General features: G+C 42.4%; 1 protein-coding gene across 12 annotated transcripts in view; it reads right to left on the reverse strand.

The window, feature by feature from the left end:
• Positions 1-25,080, reverse strand: part of VEPH1 (ventricular zone expressed PH domain containing 1) — a 172,595-nt gene that overhangs the window by 7,419 nt on the left and 140,096 nt on the right. For 10 of the 12 annotated variants that reach the window (XM_079977797.1, XM_079977785.1, XM_079977794.1 and 7 more), the window contains 2 exons: positions 24,015-24,149; positions 11,481-11,598 (listed from right to left, as the gene is read on the reverse strand). In XM_079977797.1, the coding sequence (XP_079833923.1) occupies positions 11,481-11,598; positions 24,015-24,149 (253 nt within the window). Of the gene's footprint in view, positions 1-11,480; positions 11,599-22,535; positions 22,777-24,014; positions 24,150-25,080 lie in introns of those variants that run through there. The other 2 variants (XM_079977787.1, XM_079977788.1) reach the window with 2 other exon arrangements.

Consider the following 25,080-nt stretch of genomic DNA (forward strand, 5'->3'; position numbering starts at 1 on the left):
CTGGGATGAAGCCTAAGAATTGAAAGTCACGCACACCGAACAATTCACAAAACAGACATCACAATCTCATTTGCTGGTGTGGGGAAGAGAGGGGGGGGGGAGTTCTGTTGCACAGGTGTAGATTCTTGCACTGAAGGAACAAGTTACATAATACTACTCTGGCTACAACTCTAGGTTTTGAAATTTATCTCCTAATGGGGCTAACAGCAGTTTGGGGGCATTTTAATAAGGCCAATGGCAGGGAAGGAAGAAAGGGTAACTTCTCCATGAGCAATGGTCCTGCTCTTGATTTCTCTCTTCCCCACCACACATCCGTTATTTGAAGAAAAACAGAAATGTTAAATGCAAGTATGTGTTAAGGCTCACCCCTGTATGGACCCTCTAAATTAAGGGGCCAGATGTAAAAGTGAGTATGGAATTTGAGGTTTCCAATCATTTGTTTGAAGCATCCTGCATCAATTAACAACGTTTCTCATTGGAATATGGCCAGACCAACCCATTTTTGCGAAATTTGCACATGAAAACACAAATGGTGCACATAGGCTATGTCATCCCAGTTTGGGATTTTGTTGCATTAAGACTGCACTCCTACACCTACATACCTGGAATGAATATTCTTGGGGATTTACTCTGGGGTAGATATGTATAGGATTGTGCTATCAATGCTGCGTTTAGTTTGGCACTAGGTGCTCATTAGAACGGTAGCCTTCTTGCGGTTGTTAAGTCACTGGAAATAAGGAATTACTGTCGATCTGCTGCACACCACCCAGAAACCTACTGTATGATCACCATTTCCCTCCCACCAGCCTTCATGTCTTCCACAGTGCCTGGAAGAAGTGTGCTATTTGCATCTATCCTGAAATTTCAATACAGATATTCACAAAGCTCGTGTTTATGCAGAGAGGATTCAAGGGAGTAAATGTTTAAATATTTGCCTAACTGGTAAATAAACACTTCTCGTAACATACGACTTCATTGAGAATCCCTCAACAATGTGAAAAATGTTGGCTGAAAAGGAAAGTTAAACACAATTCTCCTACCCGCCTACAAATGCTTTTATCAAGAGTTAGGTTCATAACCCAACAGTGTAAAGTGAGAACTAACCTTCATCCAAAGATCCCAGGGCAGTTCACAACATAAAAATACAAAGTGAGAATACAAAATAAAACAAATACAAATACAAACTAATAACCCCTCTCCTACAAACACATTTTAAAAACCATAGAGAGGCCTCGATGGCAGCATTCAACCCCCAGGCCCAAGCTCCCCCACCCGGGGGTATAAAATACATGTGTATTTCTGCTAGTAATTTCCACAACATGACTTTTGTTTTTCTCTAAAGGGAATGCTTTATAAACTAATATGAGGAAAAAAATATAAGACTACATGTGCAAAAACTGTCTAAAGATGTAATTCTATACACACTTAACTGAGAGTAAGTCTGATTGAATCTACTCTCAATCCCCATAAATCTACTTTGCTAAATAAAATAAAATAAAATAAATTAATACAGCACTGAATTTCTAAGAAACACATTTGCGCATCATGTGTAGTTAGCCCCGCCACAGTATTTCTTAGGTAGTGAAGTGATTTAAGCTGTTAATGGAGAAAGGTTGATGTTGAAATATTGGGCTGTTATAGTATCAGCCAACTTTTTGTAACATCAGGCCAACTGGCTGGGTACAGATGCACAAGCACGGGGTGGGGGAGAGAGAATGAAGTTTGCTAGAAAAGGGCCTGGTTGGCTGGAAGATTGGAAGACCCAAATCTCAGTTCTTTCACTCAGTCTGGTTCATTTTGCTCCCTTAAATACATCTCTGGGATCCAGGGTCCAGATCATGGGTAAGGCCCGTGGGCCGGATCCAGCCAAATTGCCTTCTAAATCCAGCTTGCAGGCAGTCCAGGAATCAGCGTGTTTTTACATGAGTAGAATGTGTCCTTTTATTTAAAATGCATCTCTGGGTTATTTGTGGGGCATAGGAATTTGTTCATTTTTTTCTTCCAAAATATAGTCCACCCCCCCAAGGTCTGAGGGACAGTGGACCAGCCCTCTGCTGAAAAAGTCTGCTGACCCCTGGTCCAGACAATAAAACATTGTCAAGCTAAGGCATTCCATGGAATGGTCTTTGGCATCTTTAGGAAACTTTAGGATTACAATTAAAACACGATATATATACAGTGGTACCTCGGGTTACATACGCTTCAGGTTACATATGCTTCAGATTACAGACTCCACTAACCCAGAAATAGTACCTTGGGTTAAGAACTTTGCTTCAGGATGAGAACAGAAATCGTGCAGCGGCAGCGGGAGGCCCCATTAGCTAAAGTGGTGCTTCAGGTTATAAACAGTTTCAGGTTAAGAACGGACCTCCGGAATGAATTAAGTATGTAACCAGAGGTACCACTGTATATTTCTTCAATCTTATTAACATCAATGAGGACTACATAACCTTAAAGGGGTGTGTGGACTGTATGGCCCACCAGATGCTGTTGGACTTCAACTCCCATTAGTCCTAGCCAGCATAGTCAATGCTCATGCCACGGGCCAGGAGTCAGCTTCGTCTGTTGAACAGCAGCCTGAAGGGGGAGAAGGCGGATTGACTCTACCTGCAGCTGATCAGCCTTCAAGGAAACAGAGGAGAAGGCACTGATGAGAACCAGCTGGCTTCAACCTTCTTAAGCAGAGCTTCCAGCAGCAGTCAGATGCTGGTAACAACATTTGTAGTTCCTGGCCCTACCTTACTGCTTCCTGCTTGTCTTGACCATTGACCCCATGATCATCAGATTCCCTGACCTTGTACCATCTGACCATGCAGCTTGCTGTTTGGTGGACCCTAGACCCTAGGACTGGACCTGACTCTACCTCCAGGCAAGTATAATTCAGAGACTCTTCTGGTTGGCTGACCTCCCACTCTCCTGAGCTCTGCATATTGCTGCTCAGCAATGAGACTATGGCAGCTTAGCGATGATGGGAGTTGTTGTCCATTAACATCTGGAGAGCCACAGGCTTTCCGCTTTAGTCTAAAGTCTCCTTGAGTTATCGCTAGATATCGGCGTATGAAGCAACTGAAGAAAAATGGTGCACAGTATATCCATCACCAATGAGGTCAGTGACTCCTTGGGACTACTCAGTCCCTAGTTACAAAACCAACTGAGTTGATCTCTGTCACAAACTGCTAGACCCTGGAAATTTTTCAGGATGTACAGGGATATTCATATACAGTGGTACCTCGGGTTACATACGCTTCAGGTTACATACACTTCAGGTTACAGACTCCGCTAACCCAGAAACAGTGCTTCAGGTTAAGAACTTTGCTTCAGGATAAGAACAGAAATCGTGCTCCGGTGGTGCGGCAGCAGCAGGAGGGCCCATTAGCTAAAGTGGTGCTTCAGGTTAAGAACAGTTTCAGGTTAAGTACGGACCTCTGGAATGAATTAAGTACTTAACCCGAGGTACCACTGTATGGTATATCATTCATGTTAAAATAGTTCATGAAGAATGAAATCTTCATTTCCAAGACTGACCCCACCACAACAGCCTTATAGAACGAGTTAGAAGAAAATTTAATATTTGTAAGGCACAGCAATTCACTAAATACAAGACGTGTATCCTTCCAAACACAATGGAACAACCTTTCTACCCACTCAAAAATGCAATAAACATTGAGAAAGGAGTGTGGAATTTCCAACTTTGCCAGCTGAAGTTATTGTCAAGGGTACAAAATGTCCTGAAACAAGTCTTGAAATTCCTGACACAGCTACCATAAATCATCAGAGTTTCATTAAAGCAAATTATTCTCTTGTGAGTTTGTGCAAATGAGGATGGCACTGGTGGATTTACTGGAAGGGAGAATTAGCAGTGATGAGAAGAAGTCCTTGGTTGGCTGTGCTTTGATCCCATTGTGAGGTGGATATAACTGGGGGCTGCTTTTGAAAGCAAGAGTGCTGGAGGAAAATGGTCCATGAGTCATTTTCTGTTGTCTACACGTATCAAATGGATGAGATATGGGTCCCTTCCAGATCATCTGCTTACTGAGCATTCATCCTGATTCATATGTACAAAGTTTGTGGAGAGGTTAGATGATGTCAGTGGTTGAACATTATGGGCAGGTCAAATGAAGTTGGCAATAGTCAACTTTCCAGCACATTTCCCCATGACTTTACTTACCACAAAAATCTGATTGGGGGAGGGGTGTTACTTGTTGTGCCAATGTCCCAAGCCAACTTTAATTGTGCGAATGTACTGGTTATGTGATTGAATTTTGCTCGCAAATAGTGACCGGCTGAAAGTACATATGGAAAAGGAGACCCCAAAATAATATTTTAAGGAGCCATTGTATTGCCTGTTGGCTTTATGGCAGTGGTTCTCAAAGGGTGTGGTGCACCACACCGGCAGGAAGACTGAAGGACAAAGAAACATTTAAACATTTCAGTATGGTATGGTATCAATTTCTTTATTTACAGAATATGGATAGGTATCTTTTCAAAATGAGAGCAAGAGCATCAAGTGATACTGAGGAAAATTCTAGTTGCGTTTACCAGTGTATTTTTTATCTTATCAACAACAAAATTGGCTTGAGCAAATTTTTATTTTGAAAGTGTGACCCAGAGAATAAAGTTTGAGAACCACTACTTTATGGCCTTGGACACATCATCCCAACCTTTCTGTGCCTTGTGCTATTTTAGTTCCGAATAATAATTTACAAATCCACACAAAGAGATTTCATGAGTAGGTTTGTTTTTAAAACTCTCTGGTTAAAAATGTTTTGCCTTTTAATTGCCTGTAAGAAAAGCTGTTTGGAGCAAAACTACAAGTTTACGAAAAACATGGGGCTGCCACCCAAAATGGAATCTCCGTGTTACATTTCCCCCCTCCTCCATTGGAGGCAGTGTGCCTCTGAATACTATTTGCTGGGAATTGCAAGCAGGGAGTGTGCCATTGCACTCAGAAGAAGAAGAAGAAGAAGAAGAAGAAGAAGAAGAGTCTGGATTTGATATCCCGCCTTTCACTCCCCTTCAGGAGTTTCAAAGCAGCTAACATTCTCCTTTCTCTTCCTCCCCTGGGGGCTTTGCATAGGCATCTGGTTGGCCACTGTGAGAACAGAGTGCTGGACTAGATGGCCCATTGGCCTGAACCAGCTGAGCTCTTCTTGATGTAAGCCTGTGCTCTGATGCCATGAGGTTGTGGTTTTCCTCATTCCACCATAACTGACAGGCAGCAAAAGGATGATGACAGTGTGAAGACATGTCTCACAATGTATAATTCTACCCTTATATGAAAGGGACATGGGTGGCGCTGTGGGTTAAACCACAGAGCCTAGGACTTGCCAATAAGAAGGTTGGCAGTTCAAATCCCCGCGATGGGGTGAGCTCCCGTTGCTCGGTCCCTGCTCCTGCCAACCTAGCAGTTCGAAAGCATGTCAAAGTGCAAGTAGATAAATAAGTACCGCTCTGGTGGGAAGGTAAACGGTGTTTCTGTGCACTGCTCTGGTTCACCAGAAGTGGCTTAGTCATGCTGGCTGCACGCCGGCTCCCTCGGCCAATAAAGCGAGATGAGCACTGCAACCCCAGAGTTGGCCACGACTGGACCTAATGATCAGGGGTCCCTTTACCTTTTCCTTTACCCTTATATGAATCAGACCCTGTTTGCATTTTTCCTGGAGCAGCTACTCCAGATAATACCCATCTGCTGCCCACAGGGACCTGGGCAGATGGCAGAATTATGAACCACACTGACACTGCTCACCTGGACTCTCTTAAGGGTTTCTTTTTCCCAGCTTGGTACATGCATATCTGATCTGTTCTAACTCATGGCTGGTCCGTCCACTAGGAAGAATGAGGAGATGGCCTCGGGGAGCTGATCTGAGCTGTGATGAAAGGTTTGCAAAATTGTTATACATTTGATGGTTCTCCTTCTGCTGACAGGGAGCGAGGTGTTTGTGGGCTTTTCTGCCTCATGCGCCAAAGTACAATGCATGATGTCTTCAGCTGAATATTCTGGTTCCTTCCAACGGAAAGTATTCAACTTACATGAGCTGATGGGAAAGTTCTGCCCCTGGGATTTGAGGATGTGGTCACTGGATGATGAACACATGTGCGAACTCATCATTCAGTCACCTACAGCTGTCTCCTAAACCATACTTCTCAGGCTGGGCACCCCACTGGCCAGACCATTATCTCTATATACCCCCGCAGGCCAGGTCTGACATGTGGGCAGGGTCAACCACCTTTCAATCATCTGACATCACAATGACAACACGTGTCCCACTTTTGTTCACACGGTTTGCACTCAAGCAGAATGGGCAGCAAAGTGTGCTTCCCAGGTGTTGGTGGTCAGCTGATATTCAACACAAGGTAAGTGCTGAGCATAGGGTTTTCCAGGGGCTGAATATCAGCTGACAGCACTTGGTAGGGGCTGTGCAAGGGGCTTTGTAGGGACCACCGATCAGCTGATCAGCAGGGCCAACAAAGCTCTGTTTTCCAAACTCTATCTTTATCTGGATCCACACTTGACAACATTTATGAGATTAAGTGTGGGGCAGGAGGGCATGGCTTGGTTGTGCACAACCTTGCAGTACACAAAGCACTGGTTCAAGGTTCTTGCATTAATTTACAAAGTCCTGAGCAACTTAGGCCCAGGGAACCTTAGGGACCACCTGAACCTTTACATCCCACTTGATCACCAAGATCACCTGCAGGAGCACTGTTCCCTCAGCTGCCGAAGTTCATCTGACGACAACACCAAGTCCTTGGTGTCTTCAATCTGCCAATAGAGATTCAGCAGGCACCTGCGGTGACAACTTTTAAACGCCTGCTGAAAGCTCTTCTATTCTGTCAGGCCTACAGAATACATCTTTTCATCAAATCTGATTTCTGGTTTTTTTATATATATTGTTTTTACTTTATGGTTTTACGCACATCTGTTGTAAACAGGTTTTTTATGAATCGTGGTGCACAAATATTTTTTTATAAATAATAATTTTTAAAATGTATATTTGGAAAGCTGGAAATCGGGAACACTCAGAGGTGGTAGACTTGGCTGGTAGCAAAACACAACACAGGCATGAAACAAGACGCAGGGATTAAAGGACCAGTGGGTGAACCACATACACCACACTGAGCTCCTTGGAGGAAAACATCGGATAGAAATGCACTAAAATAAAGAAATAAAATAACTACTATGAGGGAGCAAATGCTAAGGGGTGAGGCATGGACAGAGCTGTGCCTGGTATGTCTCTGATCAGATTTTAGTGCAGAAATCCCTTTTAAAACCCAGAACTCACATTCAATCCCAGTTTGTAACATAGGACCAAACGTTTAGTTTTGATTATATACATGTCTGACTCCCCACCGTCTGCAGTCTGCATTTCTCCTATCCTCCTCCTTTCTTATTTCCTTTGCTTTTTTGCTTTTTCCTTCTTTTAAGAAAACTTAAACAAACAACACAAATGGCTGCAGTGTCACTGGGTGTGACCCACCTTAGGGTGGGTCACGACCCATCAGCTGAAGACAAAGGGTCTAATGGATATCAGTAGTCTCTAACATGTATTTCCAGGGTGAGGAGTCCAGCTGTCTGTAAAATAATATGCTCCCCATCTGGCAGATGACTACTCAAAAAATAAACCCATTTCATTTTTTTGCTATGACAGCAGGAAATGAGCAAAGAAAGCCCCCAATATAGTGAGGTTTCTAATGTCAAACATTTTGATTCAATATGTTCCACACTGGAGTGTTTGGAGATATATATATATATATATATATATATATATATATATATATCCATCCTTGAAAGTGGCTACTTTTAAATAATAACTAAGAGAGACAGGAACTGGCAAAACCATACATTTAAGTCTTTTAAACAGACATTTTATGTCTTTTTAGCTGAACAATTTTCCTTAAGAACTATCAAAAGCAGACATAGCATTCCATTTAGGAAATTCAATATGTTAGGAGTCTACTGAAAAATTATGAATGCAGGCTTTTAACGACCTTTAGATTCCTCATTGATTTAGCTGCAGTTGCACATGCAACCAAATTAATTAATCAAAGTAATTTGTTACTCCCCCAAGAGTTAATATTAGGCCCGCAACAATATTTTCTGAATTCAAAATTTGCATTTGATGCAGCCTGAGAGATTGCTGAAAGAGGATCCACCAAATGGAACATCTGATTTGTTTCGTTGCTGACTAGCACACTTTTGTTTCTGTAATGACAACTCTTCAATTCCCAATTCCATTCTTCTTTTCCTGCACTTGACTTCATTTGTCCACATGGCTGTTTAATTGATTGATTTTATTTACAACTTTTTTGTGGTGACATATTGGGCATATTGGGCAAAGTGTTGGCACAGCACTGTCAAAAGTACATCAGTTGGCACAGCTGTGAGCAAATTAAGCCATGAACCAGGAATTGGGAATTTGCCACTTTCCAGAACTTGCTGTAATATCATTCTTATCATCCCTGGGCTGCTAGATGGTGGCTGGACCTAATCGAAGTCCAACAACATGTTCCTGCCATAGTTAGTGAAGGCTAAGAAGAACAGAAATGGTGCTGAGAAGAACAGCATCAAAACCAAATGAATGTTGAACGTATTATCATGAAGCACTGAAAATAACAGAAACAGAAAGGTGCTTTTTGACACTTGCAAAACGAGGGAAGCCATTTTGTCCCAGTCATAGTTTCTACATTCTACAATGGCAGGATTGAAAAGAGATTTGCCTGTTGTCCAATACAATACTCTCCAGTGCATTTTCCCACCACTTCCCTTATTGCCAAAAGGTTCAGTTTTTTGGAGGAGAAGCAGGTTTGTTATGGAAGAGTGGCAAATCAACTTTAATTGCCCAACCTCAATTTGTCACTATGAGAATGAATCCCATATGAAAACAGCAACATTCTGGATTTGCCCTATACTTCACTTGGGTCTGTAAGATCAGCCAGAAAAACAAACTGGGGCCCAAACAGCTACCTAGTTCCATGGATGGAGCTTGTCCTGGCTTAGTGGAATTCTTTCCTTTGAACAACTTGCATGGTAGAGTGCCTATTAGTTTGGAAAAGAAATGGGACTATGCAAGAATAAGTTATTGGTTTCTATTATCCCCAGGTATACAGAAGTACATTAGTTTACAATTTATATATATTATACAGAAAAGCTTGAAACCCAAACAAAGATCAACAAGCACCTGTGAACTTCTGGGACTTATGTAACATTGATGACATAACTGTGATGAGCCCATACAAATAACTCACCTCATTGTCCAGAGAAGGAACTTCTGAACTTACATTAGACACTAAAAACAGGAAATCTTGTTTTTGTGGCTATGTTTTGTTTAGGAGATGGGGTAAGCATGACAAAATGATGCCCCAAATCTTGATCACTGCCCTCCCCCCCCCCATGATTGCCTACTGCCTGTGTCTGGAAAGTATGATTCTATGTAATATTCTATGTAGGCCCCACTGGCCTCAAACTGTTCTTAAAATGTCCAACAGTTGTAAAAGTACCGTATTTTTCACCCTATAGGACGCACTTTTCCCCCTCCAAAAATGAACAGGAAATGTGTGTGCGTCCTATGGGGCGAATGCAGGCTTTCGCTGAAGCCTGGAGAGCGAGAGGGGTCGGTGCGCACCGACCCCTCTCCCTCTCCAGGCTTCAGGAAGCTATTCGCAAGCCGTGGGAGCCCGTGGGAGTTCCCCCGGGCTCCCACGGCTTGCGGAGAGCAGCCTGTTCTGGGGGCTGGGGTCGGGGGAAGCCCGAGCTTCCCCCGCCCCAGCCTCGCGCCTTGGGGGGGAAATAAATTTTTTTCTTTATTCCCCCCCAAAAAAACTAGGTGCGCCTTATGGGCCGGTGCGCCATATGGGGCGAAAAATACGGTAGTCTGCAATGTGGAATTGGGTCCACTCTTTGAGAAGTATATGGAAAAATGCCCTTCATTTAATTATTTGTTGGGTCCTGGCCATTTTCAAGTTTGCAATACACAGGCACCTAAACAGCTGTTCTTCGTGGGTTGTCTTGTATCTCCTAACAATTATGTTTCCTTTCCCTGGAATGGGAAATTTAGTAAAGTTAGTAAATTTGGTATGCTGGGTTTTAGCAGCCCTAGTTTGTATTTAGATTTTAACTGGTAATTTAGATGTCCTCAATTTAAATTATTGTAAGTTAAATTCTCAGGATTGGGTAGGAAAACCTTTCAAACCCCTAATTAATTTCTTGGAAGTAAGCAACTTATTATTTACTCAAGTTCTATTAGTTTCACTGGAACATGCTTCCCTGTAGATGTGCTTAGGATTTCTGTCTTAATTTATTTTGTCCAGGGATTGCATAGAAAAACTGCTTAATCGAGCAATGACTCTGTCTAGATCATACCCTTCAGCAGATGTGCTGCTGAATAAAATGAACCCAGTTTTCTTTGAAAAATGCTGGAAAATTAATTATGACTTGTGCTAAACCGAGTTGGGTAAAATACAATGAAAAGCACTTCACACAAATGCAAAACTCTATGATGATGTTAGTGAAAATTTAGAAAGTCTTCAACTCTGTGTAATAGCCAACAGTCAGCATTAGAAAGTTGTCCAAACTCCCTAATTGCCAGCTGTTTCCACCCTGCTGTATGATTTCAGTAGTGTCACATCTTCAGATGGCAACTCATTTTAATTGGCATCTGTTTTTCCCCTCATATCTCCATCTGTGCCAAACCATGAAATGTTTTTTATGCAAACATGCTGGCCCAAAAGAATAATTGGTGTAAGTCCATTTAACTGAGCCACACCCCAAAGAAGCAGAAATCAGTAATAAAGCAAGCCAAGTCATTATAGGAATTAGAGCTCATCATTTACCAATGGGAAGCCAACCAACAGGTTTCGAAAATTACGTATAAAAAATCATTATTATGGCTTTGCTGGGCATGGTTTCATTAGCTTAAATATTTTTAAATGGACACATGAAACTTGGATAGGTACACTTGCATATGCACACTAGTTAAATCCTCCAGTAATTTAGCCCATGACTTCCAGCAATATCTGGAGGGCCAAAGGGTCCCCATCCCTGCTATAAAGAGATAAAGTATTGCATTATATTGCTATAAAGAGATAAAGTATTGCATTATATTTGTGCAATTCTCCCCATGTAAATGCTCCAGAACCTTGATGATGTGGCACACAGATTTGTGGTTTGCCCTTTGAATTAAGAAGTACTGGCTTCCTGATTTGGTGAATTTCCACCAAAACATTCAGTCGAGATGCAATACACAGTGGAATTCTAAGCAGCTGTCTTTGGGAGAAAGTCCTCCTGAATTCAAGGAGATCTCCTCCTTGTAAATATGTTTTAGGATTGCAGCTGTAAGTGGGTCTCCATTTGTACACATTCATTACAGACATTAATGGTTTGGTCGCCCAATTCATATCGTCTGCACAGAGCAGCCCTCAGCACTGTCAGATTCTGAACATTATTACTTGTGTATCTCACTACTACAGGAAAAACTCGTTACCTGTTGCTTTTTCAGGGTTATTACACATGAAGCACTGCCAAGCCCCTGCTTCCTCGCTGTAACCAAATAAATCAAAGAACCTCACTTCTTCCAGATGTATCCGCACATGGTCCAGATCCTAGGCAAATTACAAAAAAGAAAATGGGGGGGAGACACCAACCCTGTTAGGAACAGACTTGACTGATGTGCAATTTATTACCTGCAAAATAAAAAGTAATAAGGTTAAGTACTTATAGCAATGGGAACTGTAAGTAAAAGTTTATAAGCAATGGGAACTGAAAGTAAAAGTTTATAAGCAATGGATTCAAGCCCTCAGTCTTGTATAATATAGCAATTAAGCTGTGTGCTGTTCTGTAACTACTCCAGTCAACTTTTTGGTGATTGACTAATGAAATTTTTAAAAGCTGTACAGAGTGCAGACTGAGCACTATGTCTGATTGCCTGGAAAGTGATTCTCCTGTGGCCCTCCAACCGAAAATGGCTTCTCAGCCCTGCCCCACAGTGATTATTTTAGAGATCCTCAGTGTTGCAGAGTAGTCCAAACTGAATGGTCTTCACTTTTGTACTAATGACAGGCTAAAGTGAAGGTGTCATTGTGGATTGCAGAAGATCGATGCTGTTGTTTGCTGGGCTATCTGGCATCTAGTGAGGAACACGTGTCCTTTGTTGTTGTTTAGTCGTGTCCGACTCTTCGTGACCCCATGGACCAGAGCACGCCAGGCACTCCTGTCTTCCACTGCCTCCCACAGTTTGGTCAGACTCATGCTGGTAGCTTCGAGAACACTGTCTAACCATCTCGTCCCCTGTCGTCCCCTTCTCCTTGTGCCCTCCATCTTTCCCAACATCAGGGTCTTTTCCAGGGAGTCTTCTCTTCTCATGAGGTGGCCAAAGTATTGGAGCCTCAGCTTCAGGATCTGTCCTTCCAGTGAGCACTCAGGGCTGATTTCCTTCAGAATGGAGAGGTTTGATCTTCTTGCAGTCCATGGGACTCTCAAGAGTCTCCTCCAGCACCATAATTCCAAAGCATCAATTCTTCGGCGATCAGCCTTCTTTATGGTCCAGCTCTCACTTCCATACATCACTACTGGGAAAACCATAGCTTTAACTATATGGACCTTCAAGCCCCTTCACCACGGCAAGGCAGTGATCCATGAAGGGGAACATATGTCCTTTAGGATGCCCTAAAACTAACCCAGAAAAACTAATTATTTTGAAGCTAAATTCATAGAATCAGTTGGAAGGGACCCCAAGGGTCATCTAGTCCATCCCCCTGCAAGGCAGGAATCTCAGCTCAAGCATCCATGACAGATGGCCATCCAACCTCTGCTTAGAAACCTCCAAGGAAGGAGAGTCCACAACCCACCAAGGGAGACTGTTCCACTGTCGAACAGCTCTTACTGTCAGAAAGTTTTTTCAAATGTTTAGTTGGAAATTCCTTTCTTGTAACAGGCTGAATTTTATTAGAACAAGATCTTTTAGCTTGATGACAAAACAGAAATGCCATTTTATCTCCCACAAGAAACTTGTTCAAAGTTTTCTCTTCTTCCCCCGTTAGAGGAACTGTTACCTAGATTTTGTTGACGCCTTAAAGGACACAGAGTAAGATTTCCTTCACAAATGACAGCATGAGCTAACACAAATGATTTCTAAATGAATCGCAAGGAGGTTGTCGTGTTTGTTTAAAAAGTAACATAGCCTATGTACTTTCATAAATATCCATGAAGCAATTGACCGGAAATCTGTTAGGAAATAAATACATCTGGAAACATTTTACTTACCAGAATATTTGAACTACGTTATAAAAATATTTTCTGCGGTATGTGCATACTGAAGAATACAACACAACATTCTTTGCTAGCTAATTTCTTTTTTTAAAAAAAGACTCTGTTTAACCCATATGCACTGATTTGGCCATATTCTGCAGTCTGTTACAATTATACAAGTCATAAACCCTTTCACTGAAGTCACTGGGGTATGTTCTTCTGCCAGAGAAATTTGCTGATTGTGTAAACTTCAAATTTACATGAGTGGAAGTAAAGAGAAAAAAAAAAAGGGGGGGGGGAAGAACCCCTCACCAGAATTTAGCACCAGCAATTTTTAAAAATATATCTAACTTAATACATTACCTGTGCTTGTATTTACTCAGAAGTAAATTTCATTGGGTTTGATCGGACTTATTCCCAAGAAAGTGTTGCATAGGATTTTAGCTTAAGAATAACAGGCTATTATTGTCAGGTAGCTGCATAATAAAACACTTGCTGTGTATGATTGACAATATGATAAATTGAATTTCATCCTTGTATTTTGTTTATTTTATACTAGGGGCTGTGCCCCAGCTCATGTTTCTTGCCAACCTCCCTAGACATCATTTTTGCTCCTTTTAATTGACAGGTGGGTCATGCTCAGGATACCATGTATGTTTCTCTGTGTCCATTTAATGCTCACAACAATCCTAGGAGGTAGGTGGTCCTCTCAAACCTTGGCTGAACCTGTCTTTTTCCTTCAGGTTAGGTGAAGCCAAGCAACGGTGACTGGCCCAAGGTCAACCAGAAAGCTTCATGACTGGAAGGCAATCTGAACCCAGTTTCCCCCATGCTGCATCTTCATCACACCGATACCTGATTCTTCCTCCAGGGAGGAAGCTTACACATGGTTCCCCAGCAGTCTCCTAACTGAGCAGCTTACAGGACTAGGCCTGCTTAGCCTCAGTAGAACCATGTGCCTTTCGGCCATTCTTGTTTCAACAAATTATTCCAGACCAAGGTAGATGTGCTGTGGGAAATCCATGACTGGCTTTCCAAATATGTTTCTCTTTGGCTGACGAAGCAGTTGCATGAGCCTCCAGTTTGGATTTGGCAGAGGTGCTTAACTCTTTCCTCACAATATCCTAATAACAGAAATGTCCATCTAATGCACTGCTTTTTCTTGCACACATTGGGAGGAGATTTCCATCAGGGAAACGGCATTCCACGTAGGTGGGATAGTAAAAGTCATGGTTTAACAAACCATAGTTTAACAAATCACGGTTTAGCATTATGCAGACTTGGGCATCAAGTGATGGGCAACTCAAAACTGCATCCTCACTAGTCTTTGGTACAAAGCACAATCCATTTTTTAAATCCCTTCAGAGCATCCATGTGCATTTTGAAAGCTACAGCAAAAGCTGGCATGCATCCAGGTTGAGGGAACTATGCCAAATAACTGATAGACAGGATGGATAAGGTCTTCCCTACCTCCTGAGTAGTTGTGACAAATGTTTAAAAATGCTATTTCAATTGGCTAGGGTAAAATGAAGCCTTTTTTTAAAAAAATCCCCAGCAAAGAGAAGTTTCTTTAACCAGACTGCCCGGCATTCTAAATTTCTCTGACTGATATAAAACATCTGGCTGTCTCTGATGAAATGTAACAGAGTAGTGAAGTTGACATGCTTTATTATGATAGGGCGGACTAGTTGTAAATTAAAATAAAAACACAAAAACCCAGATTTAGTAAATCACCATTCACAAGTTTTCTTTGCTGTTTATCAATTGGCCTTTTCATGTTCCATTTTCCATTAAAAGGTCTTTCCCCCCGGAAGACCTTGCTTGAGCTGCAAAATTGACATTCCACAACTGAAGGCAATGGAGTACAAATAATTCATGTCATAAAAACTTGAGAAGAGACCTGGATCAGACTAAAGGCCCATCTAACCCAGCATCCTGTACTTACAGTGGTCAACCAGATGACTCTCAGATGCCCACAAGCAAGACCTGGGCCCCACAACACTCTTCCCACTTGTAATTTGCAACAGCTGGCATTTAGAGGCATACGGTCTCTGACATTGGCAGTGGTACACAGCAATTATAACTAGTAACCATGGATTTGTCTAATCCACTTTTAAAGCCACCTAGGTTAGTGCGTAGGGGCACGGGTGGCGCTGTGGGTTAAACCACAGAGCCTAGGACTTGCCGATCAGAAGGTCAGCGGTTTGAATCCCCTCGATGGGGTGAGCTCCCATTGCTCGGTCCCTGCTCCTGCCAACCTAGCAGTTCAAAAGCACGTCAGAGTGCAAGTAGATAAATAGGTACCACTCCAGTGGGAAGGTAAATGGTGTTTCCATGCACTGCTCTGGTTTGCCAGAAGTGGCTTAGTCATGCTGGCCACATGACCTGGAAGCTGTACACCAGCTCCCTCGGCCAACAAAGCGAGAGGAGCACCACAACCCCAGAGTCAGCCACGACTAGACCTAATGGTCAGGGGTCCCTTTACCTTTAAGTTAGTGGGTGTCACTACATTTTGTGGTTGTGCATTTCATACTTCAGCTGTGTGCTGAATAAAGAAGTACAGTTGTACCTTGGAAGTTGAACGGAATCCATTCCAGAAGTCCATTTGACTTCCAAAACATTCAAAAACAAAGCTGCTGCAGCCAATCAGAAGCCGCGGAATATTGTTTTTGAGGTATGGTGACTAGGGTTGTACACAGTGTTACAAGTGCAAACTATAGATTTGTACAATGCCCATTAGTATATCGGTCGTTTTATTTTTAACCCCTTCTCCCAGGTGGAAAACAGCCTGCAAGGCAGGGAGCAGGTCTTCCAGGAATCACAGCCAAGATGTTAAAATAAGTTTAAAAGCATCAGTCTCAACTGAAATTCTTGAGTGCACCTACAGGTTCCTCCTCTGTGAAAAATATCAAATGATACCTGCTCTGTCTGTCTTGTTGTTTAAACAGTTACTGATCTGTAAGAGGACAATGTGTTTTGATCCCATGACTACTAAGCTTACCGTACTTTTTCCTTTAAAATCATACTAAAAAGTGGGCGTTGTAACTCTGTGCCATATCCCCCCATTTTCTTAAATTAGTCTGCAAAAATAGAGGGCATCTTATACATGGGGGCATCTTATAGACAGAAAAGTATGGTACTTGGGAGTCTTTGGTGAGGAATTTGTTGAAAGTCCAAGTTCCCAGTCTGGCTACATGGACTGGTAAGATGTATTTGGTGTCTTAATTCCATAGAATCATAGACTTGTAGAACTGGAAGGGGTTCCAAGGGTCATTCTAGTTCAATCCCCTGAAATGCAGGAATCACAGCTAAAGAATCCCTGACATACAGCCATCCAACCTCTGTTTAAAAACCTCCAATGGAGGAGAGCCCATCACCTTCTGAGGTTTCCACTGTCACGGTCCGGTTCACGGGCAATCAAAGTCCCGGCAGGGGACGTCAGGACTGGGGGCAAGATGGCAGGGTGGGAGCAGGAACAGGGGTCCAGAAGCCAGGAGTCAGGAAGCCAAGAGTCCAAGGTTCAGGAAGCAAGGAGGCATGAAGTCAGGGGTCCGAGGGTCAAGAAGCAAGAAGTCAAGGGTCCAAGGGTCAAGAAGCAGGGAGTCAAGAAGCCGAGGTTCAAGGATCAGGAAGCAAGAAGCCAAACGCAGCAAGCCAGGGAGTGTGTTGCTGTGGGAAAGAGCCAAAGGGAAATGCTGACCTTATATCCCTTCCCAGCTTTTGCCACCAGGTGCTGTGAGTTACCAATCGGCCTCACCTGTGAGGCTGCGCCTTGCCTCTTCAGAAAAAACTTAGGAAGGCCCCAGTCCTGCAAAGTCCTATTGGCATAGCCATCAACTTTTCCCTTTTCTTGTGAGGAATCCTATTCGGAATAAGGGAATTTCCCTTTAAAAAAGGGAAACGTTGACAGCTATGCCTATTGGTCACAGGGCCTGGCTCCTGCATGCACACCTGCCATCCACTGTCAAACAGCTCTTATCACCAGAAAGTTCTTCCTAATGTATATTCAGAATTTCCCCTCCTGTAATTTGAATCCACTGGTTTAGGTCCTACACTCTGGAGCAACAGGAAGCAAGCTTGCTCCGTCTTCCATGTAACAGCCTTTCCGGTGTTTGAAGATGACTATTATATCACTTCTCAGTCTTCTCTTCCCCAGGCTAAGCATACTCTGCTCTCTCAACCATTCCTAGTTCTAGCTTGTCAATATCCTTCGTAAACAGCAGTGTGTTTCTACAGCACTATGAGGAGCAGCAGAAATTGGTAACCCTAGAAGCAGGAATGATGTGGGACTGAAGAACTTCATGCTGACAGCATTAACAGTGGCATGCAGACTGCACATGCCTCACTGTCTGCATGATTGTCTCCATACCTGCAGTGCACATATTCATGCATCCCTGCAGACTGACGGCAAATGCTGTACAAACCACAGGGAGTGGGGGAGATCAGATTCATATCAGAAGCACATAGGTACAGATCTAATCTTTGCAAAATCTTTGATGTAGTCCAGATGTTCTCTTGGAGAGCTTACATGAAAATTGCATCTCATCACACCTGAGACTCTCTGGGCCTAGTTATTTACCCTACAAAGCACAAAACATTTAAGTCAATACTCTGGCTCTTAAGCCTGTGCAACATAGCTGTCAACTGTTCCCTTTTTTAAAAGGGAAATTCCCTTATTCTAAATAGGATTCCTCGCTGGAAGAATGGAGGATGAAATTAATGGACTATGTGGAATTGGACAAACTAACAGGAAGGATCCGAAACCAGCGAGACCAGAAGTTTACCGAAGACTGGAGTAAATTTACGGACTATTTGAAAAGTATTTGTGATGATCAGACGACGTTTGTAGGTTTGCAAGAAGTTCTGTGAGGAGTAATATTAGAAATATTGTAAAAATGGAAAAAGAGAGATGATATGTTAAAAGATTTAATGGCAATATTAAGTTAAGAAAGGCATAAGAAGTGATTAAGACGGAGGATTATCAGAGGTGCTGATGGAAGTCCAAATAAGAATGTATCTGTGAGGTATGTTTTATAATTTTGTAAGCTAAAAACCAGTATATATATATGATAGCAAATAGGATTCCTCGCAAGAAAAGGGAAAAGTTGACAGCTATGCTGTGGAACACTGTAGAAATCAATAGGACTAAGGCTGCAATCCCAGACTTCCTTACTTGGAAGTAAGTCACAGTGAAAGCAATGAACCTGATTAGGATGGAATACCCTCCTGGTCATTCTGCTGCTTACAGGCCCAGACTTCTGCCCCAAAGTCCTGCCCTGATAGTCCTGCCCTAATAGGCTCTAACAATTATTGGAAATGACTCCAACTGGAAGGAGGCAAGGTGGGAGGTGAGGGTCAGCACTCCCTTCCAGCACTCTGTTTGTTTTCTAAAAGATCCACTGTGTCCCCAGCTTGTACATAATTGAAGCTGAACTGCATTGAAACCGACAAGTTTTCTGCTTTCAGCTCTACTTTGGCTCTAGTTTTGGCTCGTCTTTCGTAGGATGAAGATATGCAACCACTTTCAGCGATAGCCAGCTTGTGATAGGCTTCCCCCTGCTTCCTCAGCATCAGGGAATTCCCAGTAAGAGAAAATAGCCATGAATTATTTTTTAAAAAAGATGCAAAGCCCACCCTTCAGAAGCTCAGCTGGCAAACAGAGGAGGTAGAAGGAGCTTCCAAAGTTTTCTACGAGGGATTAGCATGCTCCCGTTCTGCAAAAACGAGACGGCTGTAGCGATAAGGAGACTCAGCACATATTTTTGCAGAACGTGAGCAACAGGACAAGCTTGTTCGTCTTTCTTATGAGCCCTTGTCCTGCTCGTAATATGATTATGCAACTAATACATTTGAGAGCAATAGCACTTGCTGTTGCTGCGTGTTCAATGTCTTTGGGGAATTTTGCATGATGTATTAGAATTCTGGCCAAGAAGGATTTCACTTTCCTAAGCACTTTCCTCTCTCTTGGTGGTTCCCTCAGTCAAGTGCTGTGTCTCTAAAGCTCAAACTACACATTGCGCAGAGTGCCACCCTCAACTTTCTGCATTGTTTAAAAGCCAAAATGAGCTTGGGTATGCTGTGGATCGAGGAGTAAGGAAGGGAAGTGTGAGACCTTTCCACTCTTGTCGCTTTCCAGCTTCAAATCCCTCTCCCCATCCTGCTTTGCTATCTATACTTTACCCAAAGTTAAAGGGAAGATCTAGCAGATCAAAGCATCACTGGGATGTGTGTGATTTTGACCTGAAAGCAGCAGGAAATAAGTGAAGAAGCTTCTCTCCCAATGGACTATGCTCAGATACAACCCTTCATAGGGCTAAGCCCCAGGGTGGTGAATGCTGAACAAGGCTTAGCATATTAGCATGCTATATTAAACTAGGAGAAGGACAATCCTTGGTCAAATTTTTGCTCAGATATAAAGTTTACTGGGTGACCATGGTCAGCTCATTATCTCTCAGTTTAACCTACTTTGCAGGATAAAATGAAGGAGTGGATTAGAAATGGATGCTTTTTGAAGAAAGGGAAGGATAGATTATAAAATTATAATAAAACTACTACTATTTTATTTATTAGACTTCTGTCCCACCCTTCCTCCCAAAGGAGCCCAGGATGGAAAATAATGAAGTAGGAAAATAAAATGAAAACAATAAAGAACATATTTTTTAAAATGTAAATGGCCACAGTTTCACAACTAATACTTGCAAGGTTGCAGAGAACAGCATCCTTCAGATTCCTATATTTACTCATTAAATGCATTGGTGAAAAAGAAAGTTTTTAGTTCCTCCTGGATGCTAATAATCAAGATAGAGGGGAAGACAACTCACCAGGGATGATTTCCACAAACAGGGAAATGCCACTGAGGAAGCTCTGCCACAGGTCAGTGCCAACCAGGCAACACTCTCTCCACCAACAGAGCTTCCACTGCTGATGGTAGGTCCTGAGATGGCTGATACTGGGGAAGGTAAGCACTTCGAGTCCCAAGCCATTCAAGGCTTTGTATGCTAGTAAAGGTTAAAAAAGGTAAAGGACCCCTGGACGGTTAAGTCCAGCCAAAGGCGACTATGTGGTTGTGGTGCTCATCTTGCTTTCAGGCCAAGGGAGCCGGCGTTTGTCCACAGAGAGCTTTCCGGATCATGTGGCCAGCATGACTAAACCGCTTCTGACAAAACAGGACACCATGATGGAAGCCAGAGCACACAGAAACGCCATTTACCTTCCTGCTGCAGTGGTACCTATTTATCTACTTGCACTGGTGTGCTTTCGAACGGCTAGGTGGTCAGGAGCTGGGACAGAGCAACGGGAGCTCACTCCGTCATGGGGATTCGAACCGCTGACCTTCTGGTTGGCAGGCCCAAGAGGCTCAGTGGTTTAGACCACAGCACCACCCACGTCCTATGACAAATACTACACCATTGTCTTAGGCCTGGTAGCAGCAGCTACTACTACTACTAACTCATGGAACTCAGTCAAATGTTTAGAAGCAAATATAATAAAATCTCTTTCACTGAGTTTTCCAAAGATACTTCAGTCCTCTCAATAAGAATGCAAAGGATTATTTTTTATCCCCCCCCCAAAAAAACCCCTCAAAGCCACACATTATTTCCTTGTCCTATTTTATACTTCTCCTCAAAGGAAACCCCATCCAAACTTTTTCTAAGCAGAGAAAACATGTGACTTGATTTGATTGCTTTAAATTCAGTCCCACATCGAATGCGTCTACTCCCATCTCTTGTCATGAGGCCTTTCCAGGACAGCTGGAAAGTTAGGATTGGAGGAGTGAGGATTGCTTAAAAAATGTCCCAACATGGCATTAGGAGTATGCTTGAGCAGTTTTGCTGTTTGCTTTTTATTTCACTGTGTTTTTGTGTAAGTAAGCAGCTCTGGACACAAAGTGAGTCTCTTGTTTGTAAAAAAAAATATTTTTTTTTTACTTACATCATTTTTGTTCAATTTGTGGGGACATTGGGAGGACTTAAATTATTATTTTTGAATGTGATGGTCAATCCTATAGTAGTTTAGCCTCATTCAGACAAAAGTTGCTATTTTCTGGTCTTCATGTTTTTTGGATCTTTTCTGTCAGTGAAAGTTTTAGAAAAGCATCTCTCCTTGCTTGACTTCAGTTATGCAATTTTAAGTTAGGGTTGTGCATATGTGTGTGTGTTTGTGTGCAGTTTTTTATTTTTAAAAGAAAACTGTAGGTTGTTAAGACTTACTTCAAATACATTTTTTAAAAATCCATGCTGGTCATTTGCGTGAACCTCAATTAAAGGCTAATAGCTTTGACCAGAAATCTTTTGCTTTGCTTTGAAACAGAATTCTTTGCCATCTTTGAAATTGCAATTGCTTTGAAGCAGGGATATTTTTAAAGGGCAAAGGCTGACAGGACAGAGCATGCACAAATCATTACCCCTGCAGAGTCGGTGCCATAGCCCACAATTATGTGAATTTGCAAAAGGCAGCTATTCTCTCTTTTTTTGTAAATAAGAGCAAAAGCCAAGTACCATTTTCATTTTCCATCCAGATATCAATTGCATGTGCAAGGGATTAGGGACAAAACTCAACGGCCTTTCAAAAAACAGCACAGAGGACATCAATGCAAGCACTGACAAGTTCAGAAACTTATTAAACTTAGTTTAAGCAATATGATAGAAGTGTACAAAAGTATTCATGGCATGGATAGTGGACAGAGAAAAGTCCCCCCCCCACTTTATTATTATTAATAGAATTATTATTATTCATATTTGTATACTGCCCATCATCTGAAGATAACAGGGTGGTTCACAACAGATAAATACAAAATGAGAAAACAAAATATATAATAAAACGAACCAAAAAACCCTCCCACATTTAAAAGGTCATAGAAGGTTGAACTAGCTAAAGGCTGGTTATAGAGGAACGCTTTGCCTAGCACCTAAAGATATGTAATGAAGGTGCCAGGCGAGCCTCCCTGGGGAGAACGTTCCACAAATGGGGAGCCATAGCATAAAAGGCCCATTTTCGTGTTGCCACCCCCTGGACCTCTTGTGGAGGGAGCACAGGAAGAAGGGCTTCATATGATGGTCACATGGTCACGGGTTGGTTCATATGGGGAGAGGCAGTCCTTGAGAACTTGGAGATATCATATTAAGCTGAATGCTGGAAGATTCAGAAGAGACAAAAGAACGTACTTCTTCAAACAGTAAAACCATGGGATTCGCTCCTGCCAAAAATAGTGAGGGCCACCAACTTGGATGAATCCATAGAAGATATGACTATGTTCTATCCCCACTGACAGAGGCAGCATAGTTCTGATGCCAGTTGCTCTCAGCATGCTGCTGAGCTCAGATTCTGTTTGCAGGCTTCCCCTAGGCATCTTGTTGAGAACAGGATGCTGGATCAGATGGACCACTGGCCTGATCCAGGAGGCTTTTCTTATGTTCTAACATCCTCTGCCACTATGCCCCAGTCATGGCGGATGGGCCTATGGATTGGTATTAGCCATGATGGCTGAATGATCAAAGGCAACCTACCTCTGAGCAGCATTTAAAAACAAGAGACTGTGCAAAAATGAAAAAGGAGACAAGCTCACATATATGTGTCTATATAAAAGTATGTATTTGCAAAAGTTCATTCCGGTACATTAGGTTAGTCAGACAAATGACCAAGACAAAAGGATAGCCTTTATCATTTTGGACAAACCCATATGCTTTTCCTCCTTTTCAGGCTCCAAAAGGTGATCAAAATAAAGGAATGTCTAGGAGATTGAGGGGAATAATACATTTGCGTGGACAGGCGGAGTCCCCAGATCCCGCGCGGTCCCCCCGTCATGTGGAATAACGACTCAAGACAACGTGCTATGGGATTAAATTGGGCACAACTTTATTAAATTTCAAATGTGGGTAGACCTTGGCTCAGGCATTGGGCGTTCTCCCTCCCCAGTCCCCAGCCGGGGACCTAGGGAGCATCTGGAGCCACGTGAGGATTCCCAGGTATCCCTCTATTGTGTGGGCAGGTAATCCCTCCCCTACCTGGCCTGGTCTCCTTGGCAACACTTCCCCCAGGTGGGATTGGACAACTGACTGAGGTAGGCGGAGACCTCCAGGTATCCCACCTGGGGGAAGGCAAAGCCAAGCCTATGCTGTTGGGGCCGCTCCAGATCTAGGGGCTGCATGCATCCACGCAAAGGGCGCCCCCCGTTTTAAGCGGGGAGCGGTCATTGCACGAAATGACCAAAAAAAAGTCCACATGCAAGATTTGCTACCCATGAAGCAGAGAAAGAGACTGTGCCCTCTCCTATGTGGTGCTGCTAAAAATAACAACTTTCTGTTCCCACTTTTATATTTGCGAACATGTGAAACGAAATGTATGCTATGTCCTTTCAAGTTTTCTACTTTATCTGAATTTTATACCTTCTTAATATGCAGAGCTACACCACTCCCAGTACTTCTCTGTCTTTTCTAGGGAGCTCATATCTAGGGATAACAGCATCCAATTGATTCTCCCCATTTCCTCGGTTTTGATTACATCCATGCTCTTATTTATAACCATGAATTTTCAGCTCCGGAGTACTTGAATTCAGTGCTTCAAGGAGCCCATCTTGTCTCAGAGGCTTCTAGCATTCGCACATAAACTCCACAGCCAATGGTCCACTAAAATTTCACTATGATCCTGAGGAGCAGTATTGATTTGATCTCTCTGTCCAGATTTGGTGGCTACTGCACTGATCTATCATACAGTAATATGCACATCATACCCTCATGAATGCTCACTGGGGGTGGGGAGGAAAGAGAAATACCTTTTCGTGTGGAAATGTAGACTGAACCATTGCAGTTTCAAAGCTGTGTGTTCCCTTCAGCTGGGTTTTCTCCCACAATGCTTTCAAGGCTTGTACAGAATTATTTTGCATGGACAAAGCTTCTGGGAACAAACTCTGCTGGGCAATATTGAAAGAAGAAAGCGTCATGAATAGTGTTTCCCCCCCAATCTGACAATTAATACAAAATACATGTTAGAAAAGTTCTGACAAACTCAGTTAATTATATGGTGACTTCCCAAAACTCTCAGAGTCAATAGCAAAAGAAACAATCCTAATAATTTTCATATCAGGGAGAGAGCAGTGAGACAATGGATAATTTAAACCTTCCCCCTTCTCATGTCTTTCTGAGGCTCAAGCATGGCAACCCCGTCCTCAACACATTATAATTGATTCAAGCGACCGACACCATACAGTACATAAAACCTGACTCTGAAATCAGACTGTAACTGAAAGCAACAGGGTGATACTGTTATGCCCTGTAATTTTGAAAAGATAAAAATTATAACTCCCAGGAAGTTACAAAATAAAAGGAAACCAATGTGGCACAGCGACTGCAGTGCAATTATTAACCCATTTTTTTAAAAAAAAATGTTTTCTTTTCCACTGTGTTTACCTTCAATCTTCTAAATTCAATATTGCTAATACATGGCTTACACCCATCTGTTATCAAGTTTTCCTCAGTGCTGATTTTCATCTGTATTTAACTATTTCACCTTATTATTTTCCCCAAGACCAGGTTTTAACCTTATTCTTCAGTGAACTTGCTGGAGTATAGTAGCTTCATTCATCAATGGTGTCTTTGCTCCTTGCATTCCCCCCCCCCCCATTCAACATTCTTTCCCCATTAGCTCCTCCAATATACACTTCCTTTTAATATTCTTTCTTTCCTTTATTTGATTCAATTAATTCTCTATTCTGTTCAGATTCACTCAGATGCTTCAGCCCTTACTTCAGTTTCTCTACTGATGTAGTTCCATATCCTTAACACTGATACCACAAGTTTCTCCTACCCTTGGTTCCTAAAATCCGCCTGGGGCAAGAAATA

The sequence above is a fragment of the Podarcis cretensis genome (assembly GCF_951804945.1).
Source record: "Podarcis cretensis genome assembly, chromosome: 5".
NCBI lineage: Eukaryota > Metazoa > Chordata > Lepidosauria > Squamata > Lacertidae > Podarcis > Podarcis cretensis.